Below are 14,792 nucleotides of genomic sequence, written 5' to 3' on the forward strand. Positions count from 1 at the left end.
CACACACGATCGAAGAGAGAATCACCTTGTGACACGAGATTAAAGGTAACGTTTGTTGTACATCTCCTCCTCAAGTCATGTGCCATGCCTGGGGAGGAAGGAGCAGCGGCAAACCCTGGCGCACAGGAAAGCTCTGTATGGAGTGTGTGATCCTGTAATTAAGGGCTTTTGCAGAGTGCACGGAAGGGGAAGATTTGTTCCAAATGTAGCCTGAAATTACACATTCAGCGTGCATTTAACCACACACTATTAAAGTTTTTATTCTTCTTGATTGTGTAAGCCTCAATAACGCTGCGGCTTTGTCCTGGCTCTTTATGTTTCTGTTCCTAATGTGTGCCCAGCCCTGCCCTTCCTCCTCCCCAGTGGGCAGGTTAGCGGCTAATTTTGGCACAAGGGTCCCCACGAGTGGCACCATCCAGCTCCTGCTACCGTAAATGCTGGATTGCGCCAGGCACTGTCCTGGCATCTCAGTTTTTAGAGGGTGTGATGAAATTACACTTTTTTAAAGGAACACAAGTGCAGGTCAGCCCTTCTGGCTGGGCAGGAGCAGGCCCTGCCTTTGTTCTCTCTTGGCAGAAGAGATGCCAAGGAAGGACAATTTGGTCCTTTGTTCCCACAGGAGGGAGGCTCAGCTCCCTGTGCCCGTCTCAGGTGAAGGGCTGCTTTTCCTTCGGCCCGGCTGGGGTAAAAGCAGCTCCTGTTCTTGCTGTGGTGGGGGGGCGAGTGCACACAGAAGCTGTGCCAAAACCCACTGTTTTCTGCCAGAGGCGTGGGGTAAACAGCAGGGCTGAGCAGAAGGATGTTCACATCTCAGCGCCTCGGTTTGGGTGGGATACATCGGGGTGTAGGGCCTGTGGGGTGGCTTTCTCTAGCTGGTGTAAGCAGGAACCTTAATTTCCTGCTCTCTGATATTGCTGCTGAGGAGTTAACTAAAAGCTGTGCTAACAGCTTTAAACTCTGCTCTATAAACCGTACCCAGCATGTGTCTCATGATGTTCTCTCCAGCTTGTCCAGGCTGGCTGAAAGCAGGACTGATCCTTTGCAGAGGAGAGGAATGAGGGTGTTGCCCCTACGGTCGTGGCCAAAACCCTCTGCGGCTCTTGCACAAAAGCTTTCTTGTGCTGCTCTTGCCAAAAGACTTTCGGGTCCTATGTTACCCTTGCAGAGCTGCGCATCCAGACCCTTCAGTGTGCCGAAACCCACAGTGACGGGGAGTCTGTGAGCCCCACAGCCCTGCCCTTCAGTGTGCTGCCTGAATCCTGCCTGCAGCTGGGGGGGTGAGAGAGGTACCCGGGACACACGGTCTGCCCAGCCCTGCAGCACCGGCCATCGCTCTTCATCTGTCCATCCCAGGGGCTTTCCCCAGCAGGACCGGCGGTTGGGCAGGTCTGGCGAGTCCAGCCCCATCTCTGCACCCGCTGCCGGACGCAGGGGCACTCCTGCCACCCAGGTTTCCTTGCGAAGCTTCTCGCCCAGCTTTGCATTTGGATAAATTATGAAATATGTATGAGCTTTACAGAATTGCAGAGTAACCAAAGCACCCTTTCAGGAGGAGAGCTGGAGCGCAGCTCCGCGTTGGACTGCAGTGAGCCCAGAGCCTTGACCGGGCTGCTAAATGTGTCTCTGTGGGCCCCAAAACGTCCTGTTTCCTCTGAGCGTGGGGGCAGATACCTTGTGGTGAGCTCTGGAAAGCCCAGCCAGGGCACTTTCCAAACGCCTCTGAGCCCGGGAGGTGGCAAAGCTCAAGTTACTCACCCTGGGGTACCTACAGCCCTGGGAAATGTCACGGCCCGCTGAGCTGGCAGTGTCACCCCTTCCACCGTGCAGCCCGAGCAGCTCCACTGTGCCTTGTGATCGGCGAGTGGCTGTAGCGCAGATGGATGGACGTCAGGTGCTGGGAATGGGGGGTTTGGGGGTTTGCATCCACCCTCAACTACAGCCCAGGGCAGGAGGCAGGAGTCCCCCGGGCTCTGACACGTGTGGCTTTCCCCTGCACAGAGTGGGAAGCACCTTGGCGGGGTGTCAGCTGTGCTGGTGACATTTCGGAGGGAACTGGGATCTTCTTCACATGAGCAAAATGGTCAGGAGACCTGCAGGGTCTGGACCTGGGCTGGCTGGGAAGGAGACCCGAAGCTGGAAGAGGAGGCTGGGCTCAGAAAGGCACAAATGGATAAACTGGGAAGAGGAGGCAGCCGGTGAGGTTACCGCAGGCTCGCTCCTCCTTTGGAGTGTGTGGAAATCCCATCGTTGCGTGCATTGCCCCTGCTGTTGGGCCGCGCAGTTTGAAGGGGAGGCTTGTGCTCTTGGACCACGCTTCACTAATCTGTGCCACAAGTCGTGTAAAAAAAAAAAGTGTTGCTGTTGACCTAAAAGAGGTAGTAAATAGTGTTTGGAGTCCTGAGGTGCCTGCAGTCTGGGCCAAAGCCACCGATTGTTTCTAGTCTGCAAAAGCAAGTTATTATATGCAACTGAAATCCATCATTTTAAGCTAACTCTGAGTATAAAGCCAGGCTGGCGTGCCGTCCTGTGTGATGTCCAGCAGTGCCCCAGCCCGTGCGCCGTGTCCCTGCCTGCCCGCGCTGGCTGTCGCATTGCTGTGCTGGGGTGACCAGATGTCGGGTTTGCTCCCCTCCTTCGTCCCCGGCTTGCCGTTCCTCTGGCAGTGCAGGAGGACGCCGTATATTAAGCATATTTTAGCTCTTGGGATTTGCTGCTGCTTGTTGAGAGCTGGTGTGCTCCAACCAGGCAGAGGACTCCGAGCCATAGTTTGCCAGCTTCTGGCCCCTCCGGCTCAGCCTGGCTGCTGGGGGCGGCAGGACGAAGCTGAAAGGTAACAGAGAAAATGTATGTTCCGCTGAGCTGCTGGAGCAATGGGCTCGCAGGGTGTGATCAGGTGAGGAAAGGAGCAAGACGGCAGGGATGGGAGAGGAAGGAGCAGGAAGAGGGCAGTTGTTGGATCGGCTCTGCTGTATGGTGTAACTTCACCCTCAGCTTTGTAGCTATCCCCGTGACGTAAACTCCCCTTCTGCCCTCGGAGAAAATGAACCACTTGTGCTTAGCAGTTGCACAGCAAGTGCTAGAGAGCCAGTGCCTGCAGGTGAGGGACCTTTGCAGGACTTTATGACCTCCTGTGGCTCCTTAAGCCCTTTGGGACCAGTGCACCCTGCAGAGCTCATCCTTGCCACCATGCAGAGGAGGAGACACAAGCTGCCCTGCTCTGGCCAGGATGTTTCTTCCCCAGTTGTTACGCTTCAGATTTTTTTTCTTTAATTCTTTAAATTAAGCATTATTGCTGCTAGAACCTGATCTAATGCTGTACTTCTAAAAGTACCTTCTCCTTTTTTTTTGTTTGGTAGATCTCCGAAGCTGGGAAGGACTCCTTGCCTTCTTGGTTACACTGGAACGTGGAGAGCAGCTCCCTGGAAGGGCTGCCCCTTGACACGGACAAGGGCGTCCACTACATCTCGGTGACCACGCTGCAGCCCTTCCCGAACGGGAGCTACGTGCCGCAGACAGCAAATGTCTTCTCCGTTGAGGTCCACCAAGAAGACCACAACGAGCCTCAGTCGGTGCGAGTGGCCGTCCAAGACACAGGTGATGCAGCACCGTTTGTGTGCGGCTCGGAAGAGCCGGTCACTATCCTGACTGTCATTTTGGATGCTGACTTAACAAAAATGACACCAAAGCAGAGGATTGAACTCTTAAACAGAATGAGAAGCTTCTCGGAGGTGGAACTTCATAACATGAAGTTGGTTCCTGTTGTAAATAATAGACTCTTTGACATGTCGGCCTTCATGGCTGGACCGGGAAATGCGAAGAAGGTGGTGGAAAATGGGGCCTTACTCTCATGGAAACTGGGATGTTCTCTGAGCCAAAACAGTGTCCCCAACATCAGCAAGGTGGAGGCTCCAGCTAAGGAAGGAACCATGTCTGCCCGCCTTGGCTACCCTGTTGTTGGCTGGCACATTGCTAACAAGAAACCTCACCTCCCAAAGAGGATGCGGCGGCAGATCAACGCCACCCCTACGCCTTTGACTGCCATCGGGCCGCCCACCACTGCCGCGCAAGAACCACCGACCAGGATCGTCCCCACTCCGACATCACCCGCCATCGCGCCTCCCACGGAGACGACGGCACCCCCCGTCCGGGAGCCCATTCCGCTGCCGAGGAAGCCTACGGTCACCATCAGAACGAGGGGCCCCATTGTCCAGACGCCCACTTTGGGACCGATCCAGCCGACCAGGGTAGCGGAAGGCACCGGCACGGCCTCCGTGCCAATTCGCCCCACGATGCCCGGGTATGTAGAGCCCACGGCAGTGATCACGCCACCCACAACTACCACCAAGAAACCGAGAGTCTCCACTCTGAAGCCAGCCACGCCGTCCACGACAGATTCCTCCACAGCAACGACGCGAAGGCCGACTCGAAGACCCAAAACGCCCCGTCCGACAAAGCCTCCCAGCACAACCAGATCCCCCATCTCCAAGCTGACAACGGCTTCCCCGCCGACCCATGTACGCACCACAGCTAGCGGGATCCCCCGGCCCTGGGAGCCAAATGAGCCACCCAAGCTGACAAACCATATCGACAGGGTCGACGCGTGGGAGGGCACTTACTTTGAGGTTAAAATACCATCGGATACCTTCTACGACAAGGAAGATACCACCACTGACAAGCTGCAGCTGACCTTGAAGCTGAAGGAGCAGCAGATGATAGAGGAGAACTCGTGGGTGCAGTTCAACAGCACCAGCCAGCTCATGTACGGCATGCCGGACCACAACCACATCGGGAAGCATGAGTACTTCATGTACGCCACCGACAAAGGCGGGCTTTTTGCTGTGGATGCTTTCGAAATCCACGTCCACAAACGCCCGCACGGGGACAAGTCTCCGGTGAAGTTCAAGGCCAGGCTGGAAGGGGACCACAATGCAGTGGTGAAAGACATCAATAAGAAGATCATGCTGGTGAAGAAGCTGGCTCTGGCCTTTGGTGACAGGAACAGCAGCACCATCACGGTGCAGGACATCGCCAAAGGCTCCATCGTAGTGGAGTGGACAAACAACACGCTGCCCCTGGAGCCCTGCCCCCGGGAGCAGATCCGGACTTTGAGCAAAAAAATTGCGGATGACTCCGGCGGGCCGAGCCTGGCTTTCTCCAACGTCTTGCAGCCCGAGTTCAAGCCTCTCAACGTGTCGGTGGTCGGCTCCGGCAGCTGCAGGCACATCCAGTTCATCCCCGTGACGAAGGACGGAAGGGTGATCTCGGAGGCGACGCCGACGGTGGCGGCGGGCAAAGACCCCGAGAAGAGCAGCGAGGACGACGTGTACCTGCACACCGTCATCCCTGCCGTGGTGGTGGCCGCCATCCTCCTCGTGGCCGGCATCATCGCCATGATCTGCTACCGCAAGAAGAGGAAAGGGAAGCTGACCATCGAAGACCAGGCCACCTTCATAAAGAAAGGCGTGCCCATCATCTTTGCCGACGAGCTGGACGACTCCAAGCCTCCGCCGTCCTCCAGCATGCCCCTCATCCTCCAGGAGGAGAAGGCCCCGCTGCCCCCCCCAGAGTACCCCAACCAGAGCATGCCAGAGACCACGCCGCTCAACCAGGACACCATCGGGGAGTACACGCCGCTGCGGGACGAGGACCCCAACGCGCCGCCCTACCAGCCTCCCCCCCCCTTCACCGCACCCATGGAGGGGAAAGGCTCCCGCCCGAAGAACATGACCCCGTACAGGTCCCCGCCGCCCTACGTCCCCCCTTAACGAACGGGAGGCTCTCGGGGGAGAAGGGGCCTCCAGCTCCACGCCAGTGCTGTCTGTGGGCCAGCAGCCCCCTCGCCAGCCAGGAACCCGAAACCCCAGCCCGCTCCCCAGCAGGCCCTCCCCGGCTGCGCCCGCCGCACCGGAGCGCTCGCGGGACTCGGGGGGACACTTGTTTTATTTTTGCCTAACAAGCTTTGGTTTTATTTTATTCATAGAAAAAATTCTCGGCTCAAACACGCCTTCCCGGCAGCTGGGCTCGTGGCCGGGGCCGGGGTGGTGGGCAGGGAGGGGGGACGGGACGGGTCGGGATGGGACGGGACGGGGCGGGAGGAGCAGGCAGCACTGGGGTAGCACTCTGGGTCTCCGCTGTTTGCCTTTAACACTAACTGTACTGTTTTTTCTATTCACGTGTGTCTAGCTACAGGACGTAACATGAAAGGTAGCCTAAAAATAATTAAATTCAAGGGACTTTCTGAAGTCGATGTTCTAAGTTTTTACATTTAATCTGCTGTTTACCTAATCTGGGCTGTGTAGTTTTGGGGAGGGGGAGGGCAGTGCTGTGCTGCAGGCGAGCTCCAGGGGCTATTTGGGGCTGGTTAGGGGGAGACCTTCGAGGACAGCCAGCCTCCTCCTCCTCCTGGGGGGGATCAGCTTCTTGGTTCGGGGTTTGATTCTTTTATTATTATTTTTTTTAATCAAAGAAATCCTATTTTTCTCACGCATCATAAAATAGTCATCAGTTGAGTCAGACTGGCTTGGGGTACCCGTGGCTAAGCGCGGGGGCAGCTGCCTGCACCTCGGGGTGCAGCGCTGTGCCGGGAGGGCGAGCTGGGCCCCATGCCGCGATAGCTTCTCCACTTCCCAGCGAGCGCCGAGGTTGGGGTGGTCTTTTTTAAGCAAAACCCCCTCCCCGCGAGGTGTTTTGGCAACGGCAGGGTGTTTTCTCCATAGCGCGGTGCCGTCTCTTTGCCTCGACTCCTCCTTGAGAGCGGTGCCGGAACAGCCTCGCCGGCCCCCAGCTCCGGGCCGCACGCCTCCTCCCGGCTGCTCTGCGCCCGGACGCTGTTGGAAAAGATAAAAAGTTTAAAAAAAAAGAAAAAAAAAAAAAGAAAAAAAAAAGAAAAAAGTGCCAGGAATAGTTAATAGTCAAAAAAAAAAAATCAGTGAACTCTCAAATCTAATTTTTTACTAAATTTTTGATACAGCCTCAAATCGTTTTATTAAAAAAAGACTTAAAAACCGGTGTACCGCTGCCAGCAGTTTGTACGAGCTTAGCTTCCTAGTACCAGCTCCCTGGGACCCACCGCCCTGCTCAGGCCCAGCTCGTCTGAGCCGCGGGGCCGCCCCCGGCCGCCCCCTGCCCCTCGGCTGCCTCTTCCTTCACTTTATAGATGTTATTTTTCTCTCCTTTGCGCTAAATCATTTTAAGCATGGATTTACTTTGTGTTTTCCCTGAGCATTCTTTGGGGTACGTTTGGGAGGGAGGAGAAAGAACCCCTGTGCGGCGGGAGGGGGGTGGGGGGTGTCCCAGCGCACACCGAAGCCATACCCACCCCCTCCCTGAGGGGATGGTGCGCTGCCGCAGCCGGGCGAGCGGCTGGGTGGGCGAGGGCCCTGCCTCTGCTTACGGGGGGGCTCTCCCCGGGCCCCTCCGTGCTGGCCGTGAGGGAGGCGAGGGGCCGGGGGGTGCCGGTGGGTGCTCACCCCCACCCCCCCCCCCCGCTCTGATGTCGGCGTCGCGGGGGCGGTTTCCGCGTTGTGTAAAGAAACGTATCGAGTCAATAAACCGTGTGCTTTACTACAGCCCTGCCTCTGCCACCGCCGCGGCGACGGGACCGGGCGGGCTCGGGGCGGGCTCCGGGAGACCCCGGGCCCCGGCGCGGGGCGGCGGGAGCGCGGCGCCCCCTGGCGGCGGGAGCGGGTTTCCCGCTTCCGGGCGGCGCGGGGCGATGCGTGACGCCACCGCGTACGGCCCGGCCCCGCCCAGGAGGGGCGGCCGCGCTGCGCCGCCATGTCGGGAGCGGCGGGGCCGGGGCCGCCCGCCGGGCCGGGCCGCTCCCCGCTGCCCTGCGCCCCCCGCCCCGCCGCCGCGCTCCAGCTGGGCGGGGGGGCCGAGCCGGCACGGCCCGGCGTCGCCGTCATCGACCTTCGCTTCCCCCGCGGCGCCGCCGCCGACGTGAGTGCGGCCCGGCCCGGCCCGGCCCGGGGCGGGGGGTGCCGGGGGCGGTACCGGTGTGGAGGGGGGGGATACCGGGGATGGTCCCGGGCGGGGGGTGCCAAGGGTAATGTCGGGGCGGTCCCTGTGAGGGGGCGGAGGGGTGCCGAGGGCGGTGCCGGTGCGGGAGGGGGGATGCCGGGGGCGGCGACGGTCCCAGTACGGGGAGGGGATGCTGGGGGCGGTACCGGGGCGGAGGGTGATGCGGGGGGCGGTGCCGGTATCGGGTGGATGCCGGTGCCGAGGCATTGCCAGGGGCAGCACCCGTACCGGTGTCGGGCGGGATGCGGGGGACAGTCCGGGTCCCCGTATGGGGGGAGGGATGCCGGTGCCCGTCCCAGTAAGGGCCGGGGAGGGGGGGGATGCTGGTGCTGTTAACGGTATGGGGGGGTGTTGCCAGTGCCAGTACCGGTGTGGGGGGGGATGCCGGTGCGGAGGCTGAGGCCGCCGGTCCCGCAGGTGCAGGAGATCGTCTTCAGGAACTTCTACACGGCCTTCCTGAGCGTGCGGGTGCAGCGCCCCGGCCCCACCGGCTCCCGCCGCTGGGTGACCTGCCTGCGGGACTACTGCCTGATGCCCTGCCCACACACCGAGGAGGGCTCCCAGGACTACTTCTCCCTCCGCCGCCACCAGGTCGGCATGGCCGGACGGTGACCATGGCATCACCTGCACCCCTAGGGCTCAGCCCCTCTTTGCCCACACCCCAGGACGGCTCCCGGTCCCTGGGGCCCTGTGCTGATGCCCCACCGCGCCCCCACGGCAGCGGCAGGCTGGCCGGCCCCCGCGGGGCCTCTCCTGCCCCTGCCAGCCCTTCTCAGCAGCAAGGGACCCCGTGCTGGTCCGGTCCGTGGCCCTGCTCTGCCCACACAGCCACCATGAGGTGACGTTTCCCTCGGGCTCCTTCTGTCTGGGGTGGGTTGGGTTTTTTTTTGGAGGAAATCCCAAAAGCTGCCCCGGAGCAACGCCAACCTGGCCAGCCCCTCCGGTGGCAGCTCCCCCTCTCCTTGCCCCGGCAGATGCTGTGCGACGTGGACCAGGTGACAGCGGTGCGGTTCATCCTGCGGCAGCCCTCCCCGGTCTGGCTCCACTTCACCATCGAGGAGCTGCAGATTTTCCCCCCCGGACAGAAGGTGAGTGGGTGCCGGTGCTGCCCTCCCTGCCAGGCAGGGATGGAGGTGGGGATGGAGGTCACACCCTTGTGTGACTCTCTGGATCTGTTTCAGAGCCCCCAGAAGGATTTCCCCTCCTGGCTCTCCCAGCTGACCCCTCCGGAGCAGCCAGCCAGCCTGCATGGGGTGAGTGATCCCCGCTGAGGTATTAGGGGGAAGGAGGGATCTGCGTGGGGTGCCAGCCGTGGGCGCGAGCGTCCCTTGTGAGGCTGCCGGCCCCATCCCTGCCCCGTCGGCTCCAGGCCCCCACCAGGAATAGCTGTGGAGCCCCGAAATAACCCGCCTTGTGCTGGAAGTAGTTTGCAGCGTTCAGAAGAAAAATACCTCCACGGGTATGTGCAATTTGAGGTGACACTTAAGTCTACCTGCCCTTTAGTCTGGGGACAGGAACGTCCCCGTGGGAGCGGTGGGTGCGCAGCGTCGCTCAGCCAGTGGGTGGGACGTGCGGGATGGGGTGGCCTGGCTGGTCCCCGGTGCTTTGCAGAGCATGCGCCCAGGGGAGCGCGTTGCCCAGCCGAGGCGGCACGTGGGCAGAGGGAGGTCACAGCCATGGCGCATGTTTACAGCTTGCAAGCCCCATCTGCCTGGCCGGTGGCCTTCGGTGAGCGAAGTCCAGGCAGGGCAGGGCAGGGGCGGGCAGCTGGCTTGCCCATGGAAACCTGCTGAATCAGCCACTGGCACTGCCTGTGGGAGCAGGCTGGTCCAGGAGCGGTGCCACGCCGCCCAGCACCTCTGGGGCAGTTCTGCCGCCGGGCTTCGGTGCTACGGGGCTTAAGCCACGTCGGCGGCGAGGCTTCTGCCAGCCCCGGCAGGTCTGGGAGCTCCGGTCCCTGCCCGGCTGTCTGGCAGGCTGGGGAGGACACCCCAGTCCCTTGCTGACTGCTTGGATCACACACCCCTTGGCAAGGGGTGGTCTAGGGGAGATGCCGGGGGTTGCTCTGGGCTTGGCTGTTCCCAGCATCACCACGAGGCACCCAACAGCAGCTCAGTGCCGCGGGCAGGGGAGAAGCGGCGTGGAGCTTCCCCCAGCCTGGAGAGCTGCTGCTGAGCCTGCGAGTCCCGCCTGGCTAAAGGTCCCCGGGAGAACCAGCGCCCGCAGCCCCGGGTTTCTGTTGCCAGGCCTGGGGAGCGCCGCGGAGGGAGGCTGTTGGGGAAACTCTGGACTGTGCGATTAGGTTTTTAATTATTAGCCAGCAATCTGCTTTCTGTCCTCGCCCTGGACGCCTGCCAGCAGAGACGGGCCGTGTCAGCACCACGGCACCCAGGGCTCAGGGTCACCTGTTTCCCCAGCTGCCTGTTTTCCTAGAGCGGGGCCTTGCTTACCCCACGTTGGGAAACCACTGGCAGGTCGGGAGTGTGGGCACCATCGCGATAGTGCCCGGCTCCCTGGGGGGCACAGCCAGCCGGCCACACCGCTGCCTGAGCCTGGGGCGATCCAGGCCATCCCCGCTCCGCAGCGTCATGCTCGCTTCTTTCCAGGAGCTCCCTGACCCGGAGAAGGTGTCGACAGAGGTCCAGCAAATGTGGGTGCTGACGGAGGTGATCCGGGCTCGCCAGGCAGCTGCCCGCATCGGGCGCTTCGACGTGAGTCCCACCACCCTGCTCGCGGGGGCTCTGGCCTTGCTGCATCGCTGGGGGGGAGCCCTCCTGGAGGGGCTGCTCCCGGCGGGATGGGGTGGGGATTTGGGGTGGGGTGTCCCGGCAGAGCGATGGTGCTGTGCAGGGACCGACGGTTGCTCTCTTTTCCAGGTGGACGGCTGCTACGATATCAACCTGCTTTCCTACACGTGAGCCCCGCGGGTGCTGGCCAGAGGGAGCCAGCTCCTCCGCACTCCCAGGGCCCAAGCAGACTCCTGTGCTCCCGCATCGGCCTTCGTCCCTGTGGCCCCGGGGGGTGTTCCAGGCCCTCCCCGTGCCCCTTCCCGACTCCTCCTGTGCTGGCTGGCAGTGGGGGGCAGCGCTGCCGCCCCAGAGCCCCCCGTGAGCCTCTCCCACCCCGGTGCCCTCCAGCTGCCGCGGCTCTGCTCTTGGCACGTCCTGTGTTGCTGCTCCCTGCTGCGGGCAGAGCCTGGCTCCTCCACCCTACCTCCGCGCTGGGGAGCGGGCCCGGGCCCTGGCCCTGCCTGCGCTGCCTGCAAGACAAGGCTCCTGCGGACAAGGGGGTGCTGGGGCCGGTGCCCACCATGCTCGGGGGGGGGGCCGAGGAGGTGCCGGGGGGCGGCGGGGAGAGCCTCGGTCACGACTAAAAGCTGCTACGTTGGTCCTACCTGTGCCTGCCTGTCTCTTTGTTTTGCGGGGGGGGGAATGGCCGTGCCCGGGCAGGACCGGCACCCAGCATCCCCCCGGGGCCGGCGGCGGGGGAGGCGGTGCCGGGGGGCGGGGCGGGGGCCGGGCGGACTCCATGTTCCAGGCGCCCCGGGGCCGGGCCGGGCCGTGCCAGGGAGGGAGGGAGGGAGGGAGGATGCTGCGGGCGGGTTGCCGCGTCGCGCTGCCCCGCCGCCCCCCGGGCTCCGCGCCGCTGAGCGGGGCCGGGGGGGCCGAGGCCGGGGAGGGGGGGCTGAAGCGGACGCCGCTGGACGCCCTGCACCGATCCCGCGGCGGGCGGATGGTGCCGTTCGCCGGCTGGAGCCTGCCGCTGCACTACGAGCAGGGCCACCTCCAGTCCCACCTGCACACCCGCCGCCGCTGCTCCCTCTTCGACGTCTCCCACATGCCGCAGGTAGCCGGGGCGGGATGGGGGGGCCGGGGCCGGGGGCACCCACACCGCCTCACACCCTCCTCCCCGGCCCCTTCCAGACCCGGGTGTACGGCCGGGACCGCGTCAGGTTCATGGAGAGCCTAGTGGTGGGGGACATCGCCGAGCTGAAGCCGGGACAGGTACGGGGCACCGGGGGGACGCAGGGGGGGCACCAGGCGTCCGGCGGGGTCAGAGGTCCCCGGGGACGCCCCGGGTGGGCAGGAGGGGCGGGGGGGACCGGGCAGCCTGCCCGCACTCCCGAGGGCTGCGTCCCACAGGGCACCCTGACACTGCTCACCAACGAGAGGGGCGGCATCGTGGACGACCTCATCGTCACCAACACAGCGGAAGATCACCTCTACGTGGTGTCCAACGCCGGCTGCGCCGACAAGGACTTGGCCATCATGAGGGTACGGGGCTGCCCGAGCCCCGCGGGAGGTGGGGACGCGCGGTGGGAGTGAGTCCTCCCGCCTTTTGGTGACGTCTGTGGCTGCGCGGGGCAAGGTGGCCGCGGCCACATGCGGGGCTGGCACCAGCCCAACCCCCGTGCTAGCAGCCCGCTGTCACCCTGGCAGGGCAGAGCGGCGGAGCTACAGGCCACCGGCAGTGACGTCCACCTGGAAGTGTCTGACAACGCGCTGCTGGCTCTGCAAGGTAGCGGGGGCCCCACGTGGGCTTGCCCTCCTCCGGGTCCTTGCCCGATGGATGTCAGTGCCCTCCCCATGTCCCCCCCCTTCCCTGGACACTGCCGTCTCCCAGAGCCACCTGCCTCCCCAGGTCCCTCCATGGCACGGGTGCTGCAGGCGGGGCTGCCGGATGACCTGGCCAAGCTCTCCTTCATGAACAGCATCACCACGATGGTCTTCGGCGTGCCAGGCTGCCGGGTCACGCGTTGTGGCTACACCGGCGAGGATGGCGTAGAGGTACCCTGGGAGCTGCGCCAGCACTCCCCCACCGTGGTACCGAGGGAGGGGAAGGCCGTGCCCCGCTGACCCTGCCTGTGTCCCCCCGCAGATCTCGGTGCCCGCGGGGCGGGCGGTGGAGCTGGCTGAGCGGCTGCTGGGTGTCCCCGAGGTGTGGCCGGCGGGGCTGGCGGCCAGGGACAGCCTGCGCCTGGAGGCCGGGCTCTGCCTCTACGGCAACGACATCGACGAGACCACCACGCCTGCCGAGGCCGGGCTGCTGTGGACCTTGGGTAGGTCGGGGCCACATCCGCCCCCACCTCCTTGTTGGGGCAGGCAGAGGGGCAAGGCAGCCCCACGTCCCCAACAGGGCATAAGGGCACCAGGTGGGCATCGCCGACCCTCACTCATCTCTGCCCTGCAGGGAAGCGCCGGCGCGCGGCCATGGACTTCCCTGGTGCGGCTATCATCATGGCGCAAGTGAAAGAGAAGCCGAAGCGCAAGCGCGTGGGGCTGACGTCGGTGGGACCCCCCATCCGTCCCCACACGGCCATCCTGGGCCCCGAGGGCACGCCTGTGGGTAAGTGGGGGCAGCAGGGCTGGTGCGGGCACGGCCCCGAGCTGCGCCCATGGCAGGGGAGGGCGTTGGGGCTGCCGGCCCCCGCTCACCTCCCCGTGTCCTCACATCCCCAGGCACGGTGACCAGCGGCTGCCCCTCGCCCTCCCTGGGCAAGAACATCGCCATGGGCTATGTGGAGGCGGCGCACAGCCGGGCCGGCACCGCGCTCACCGTCGAGGTGCGGAAGAAGCAGCACCCGGCCCTCATCACCAAGATGCCCTTTGTGCCCACCCAGTACTACATGGCCAAGTGAGGCCAGCGCCCACCGCAGGCACGGCGCCCCGGCCCCAATAAACGCCCCTGCCCCGCTCCCCTGGCCTCCTCTCTGGTGGCGGCGGTGGTGGGTGCCAAAGCAAGGGGCAGTGGGTGGGGCACAGGGCTTTAATGGTGCGGGCAGTGCCCAGCGGTCCCGGCGCTCCTCACTCCCGGTGTGTCTTCGCTGGCTCCGCTGCCGGGCCTTCCCTGCAAGAGAGGGGCAGCGTGAATGGGGCTGGGGTGGCACCCCGGCACGAGGGGAGGGCACCTGCCTGCCTGTGCGGGGTGGGCAGGGCTAGGGCTGCACTTACTGGGGCGTACTGGTCTGAGGGCACAGCTGGGAGGGTGCTCAATGGGGTGCACTGGTCTGGGGTCATGGATGGGATGGTGTTCACTGGGGTGTACTGGTCCAGGAGTGCAGCCAGGGGGGCGCTTGCTGGGGTGCGCTGGTCCGGGGGTGTGGCCAGCGGGGCACTCACTGGGGTGCACTGGTCCAGGGGTGCAGCCAGGAGGGTGCTTGCTGGGACGTACTGGGCTGGGGGGCAGCGCTCACTGGGGTGCACTGGGCCGGGGGTGCAGCCGGGAGGGCGCTGGCCGGGCCGCGGCAGGGGCCGCGGCGGGGCAGGCCGGGGCCGGGCAGGGCCGCGGGGAGGCCGCGGCGGGCGGAGCGGTAGCAGTAGCGGTAGCGGTAGCGGGCCCGGCAGCGGTCGGGACTCACCGGGGCGGGCAGTGCCGCTCGGCGGCGCCGTTGCGTCCGGCCGGGCCGGCGGGGGAGAGGGAGTGTGCGCGGGGCCGGGCGGGCGCGGGGCCGGGCCCGAGGCCGGAGGCGGTGCCGGGGCCCAGGCCGGTGCCGGTGCCGGGGGACCGGCGGGCGGCGGGCCCCGTCCGGTAGCAGAGCGCGGCCACCGCCCCGCCGTAGGCGCGCCAGGCCAGGCGGACGCCCAGCAGGCTGAGGCCCAGCCAGAGCAGCAGCAGCTGGCACAGCGCGGCCCGCACGTCCTGAGCCGCCCACTCGGCCGCCAGCTCCCGGCCCAGCGCGCCCAGCGCCCGCCACGGCGCCTGCCAGCCCGCCGCCGCCGCCGCCATGGCTGCGCCGGCCGGGGCGGGGCCTTCCGCCTGGACGGGGCTCC

General features: G+C 64.4%; 4 protein-coding genes across 6 annotated transcripts in view; 3 read left to right on the plus strand and 1 right to left on the minus strand.

Moving 5' to 3' along the window:
* Nucleotides 1-6,041, plus strand: part of DAG1 (dystroglycan 1) — a 54,016-nt gene extending 47,975 nt beyond the window's left edge. For all 3 annotated transcript variants that reach the window (XM_050904575.1, XM_050904576.1, XM_050904577.1), the window contains exon 3: nt 3,357-6,041. In XM_050904575.1, coding sequence (XP_050760532.1) covers nt 3,357-5,765 — 2,409 coding nt within the window. In that variant the 3' untranslated portion in view covers nt 5,766-6,041. The remainder of the gene's footprint in view (nt 1-3,356) is intronic.
* A 1,804-nt stretch (nt 6,042-7,845) lies between these two features.
* Nucleotides 7,846-11,337, plus strand: NICN1 (nicolin 1, tubulin polyglutamylase complex subunit; the record flags this gene model as incomplete). The annotated part of the gene is made up of 6 exons (XM_050904896.1): nt 7,846-7,941; nt 8,440-8,613; nt 8,997-9,110; nt 9,204-9,275; nt 10,629-10,733; nt 10,899-11,337. Coding segments are annotated over 6 exons (603 nt in total), but the record flags the coding sequence as incomplete, so codon positions are not given.
* A 273-nt stretch (nt 11,338-11,610) lies between these two features.
* Nucleotides 11,611-13,700, plus strand: AMT (aminomethyltransferase). Its single transcript, XM_050904763.1, has 8 exons — nt 11,611-11,868; nt 11,946-12,026; nt 12,165-12,296; nt 12,462-12,540; nt 12,664-12,809; nt 12,901-13,081; nt 13,213-13,368; nt 13,482-13,700. The coding sequence occupies exons 1-8, from the start codon at nt 11,611-11,613 to the stop codon at nt 13,658-13,660; spliced, it is 1,212 nt and encodes a 403-aa protein (XP_050760720.1). The 3' UTR covers nt 13,661-13,700.
* Nucleotides 13,701-13,774: 74 nt separating this feature from the next.
* TCTA (T cell leukemia translocation altered) lies at nt 13,775-14,748 on the minus strand. The gene is made up of 2 exons (XM_050904792.1): nt 14,381-14,748; nt 13,775-13,869 (listed from the first exon to the last, which is right to left on the minus strand). Exons 1-2 carry the CDS (start codon nt 14,746-14,748, stop codon nt 13,827-13,829), a joined length of 411 nt encoding a protein of 136 aa, XP_050760749.1. The 3' UTR covers nt 13,775-13,826.
* Between the last annotated feature and the right edge of the window lie 44 nt (nt 14,749-14,792).

Source organism: Gymnogyps californianus, chromosome 13, assembly GCF_018139145.2.
Source record: "Gymnogyps californianus isolate 813 chromosome 13, ASM1813914v2, whole genome shotgun sequence".
Classification (NCBI taxonomy): Eukaryota; Metazoa; Chordata; class Aves; order Accipitriformes; family Cathartidae; genus Gymnogyps; species Gymnogyps californianus.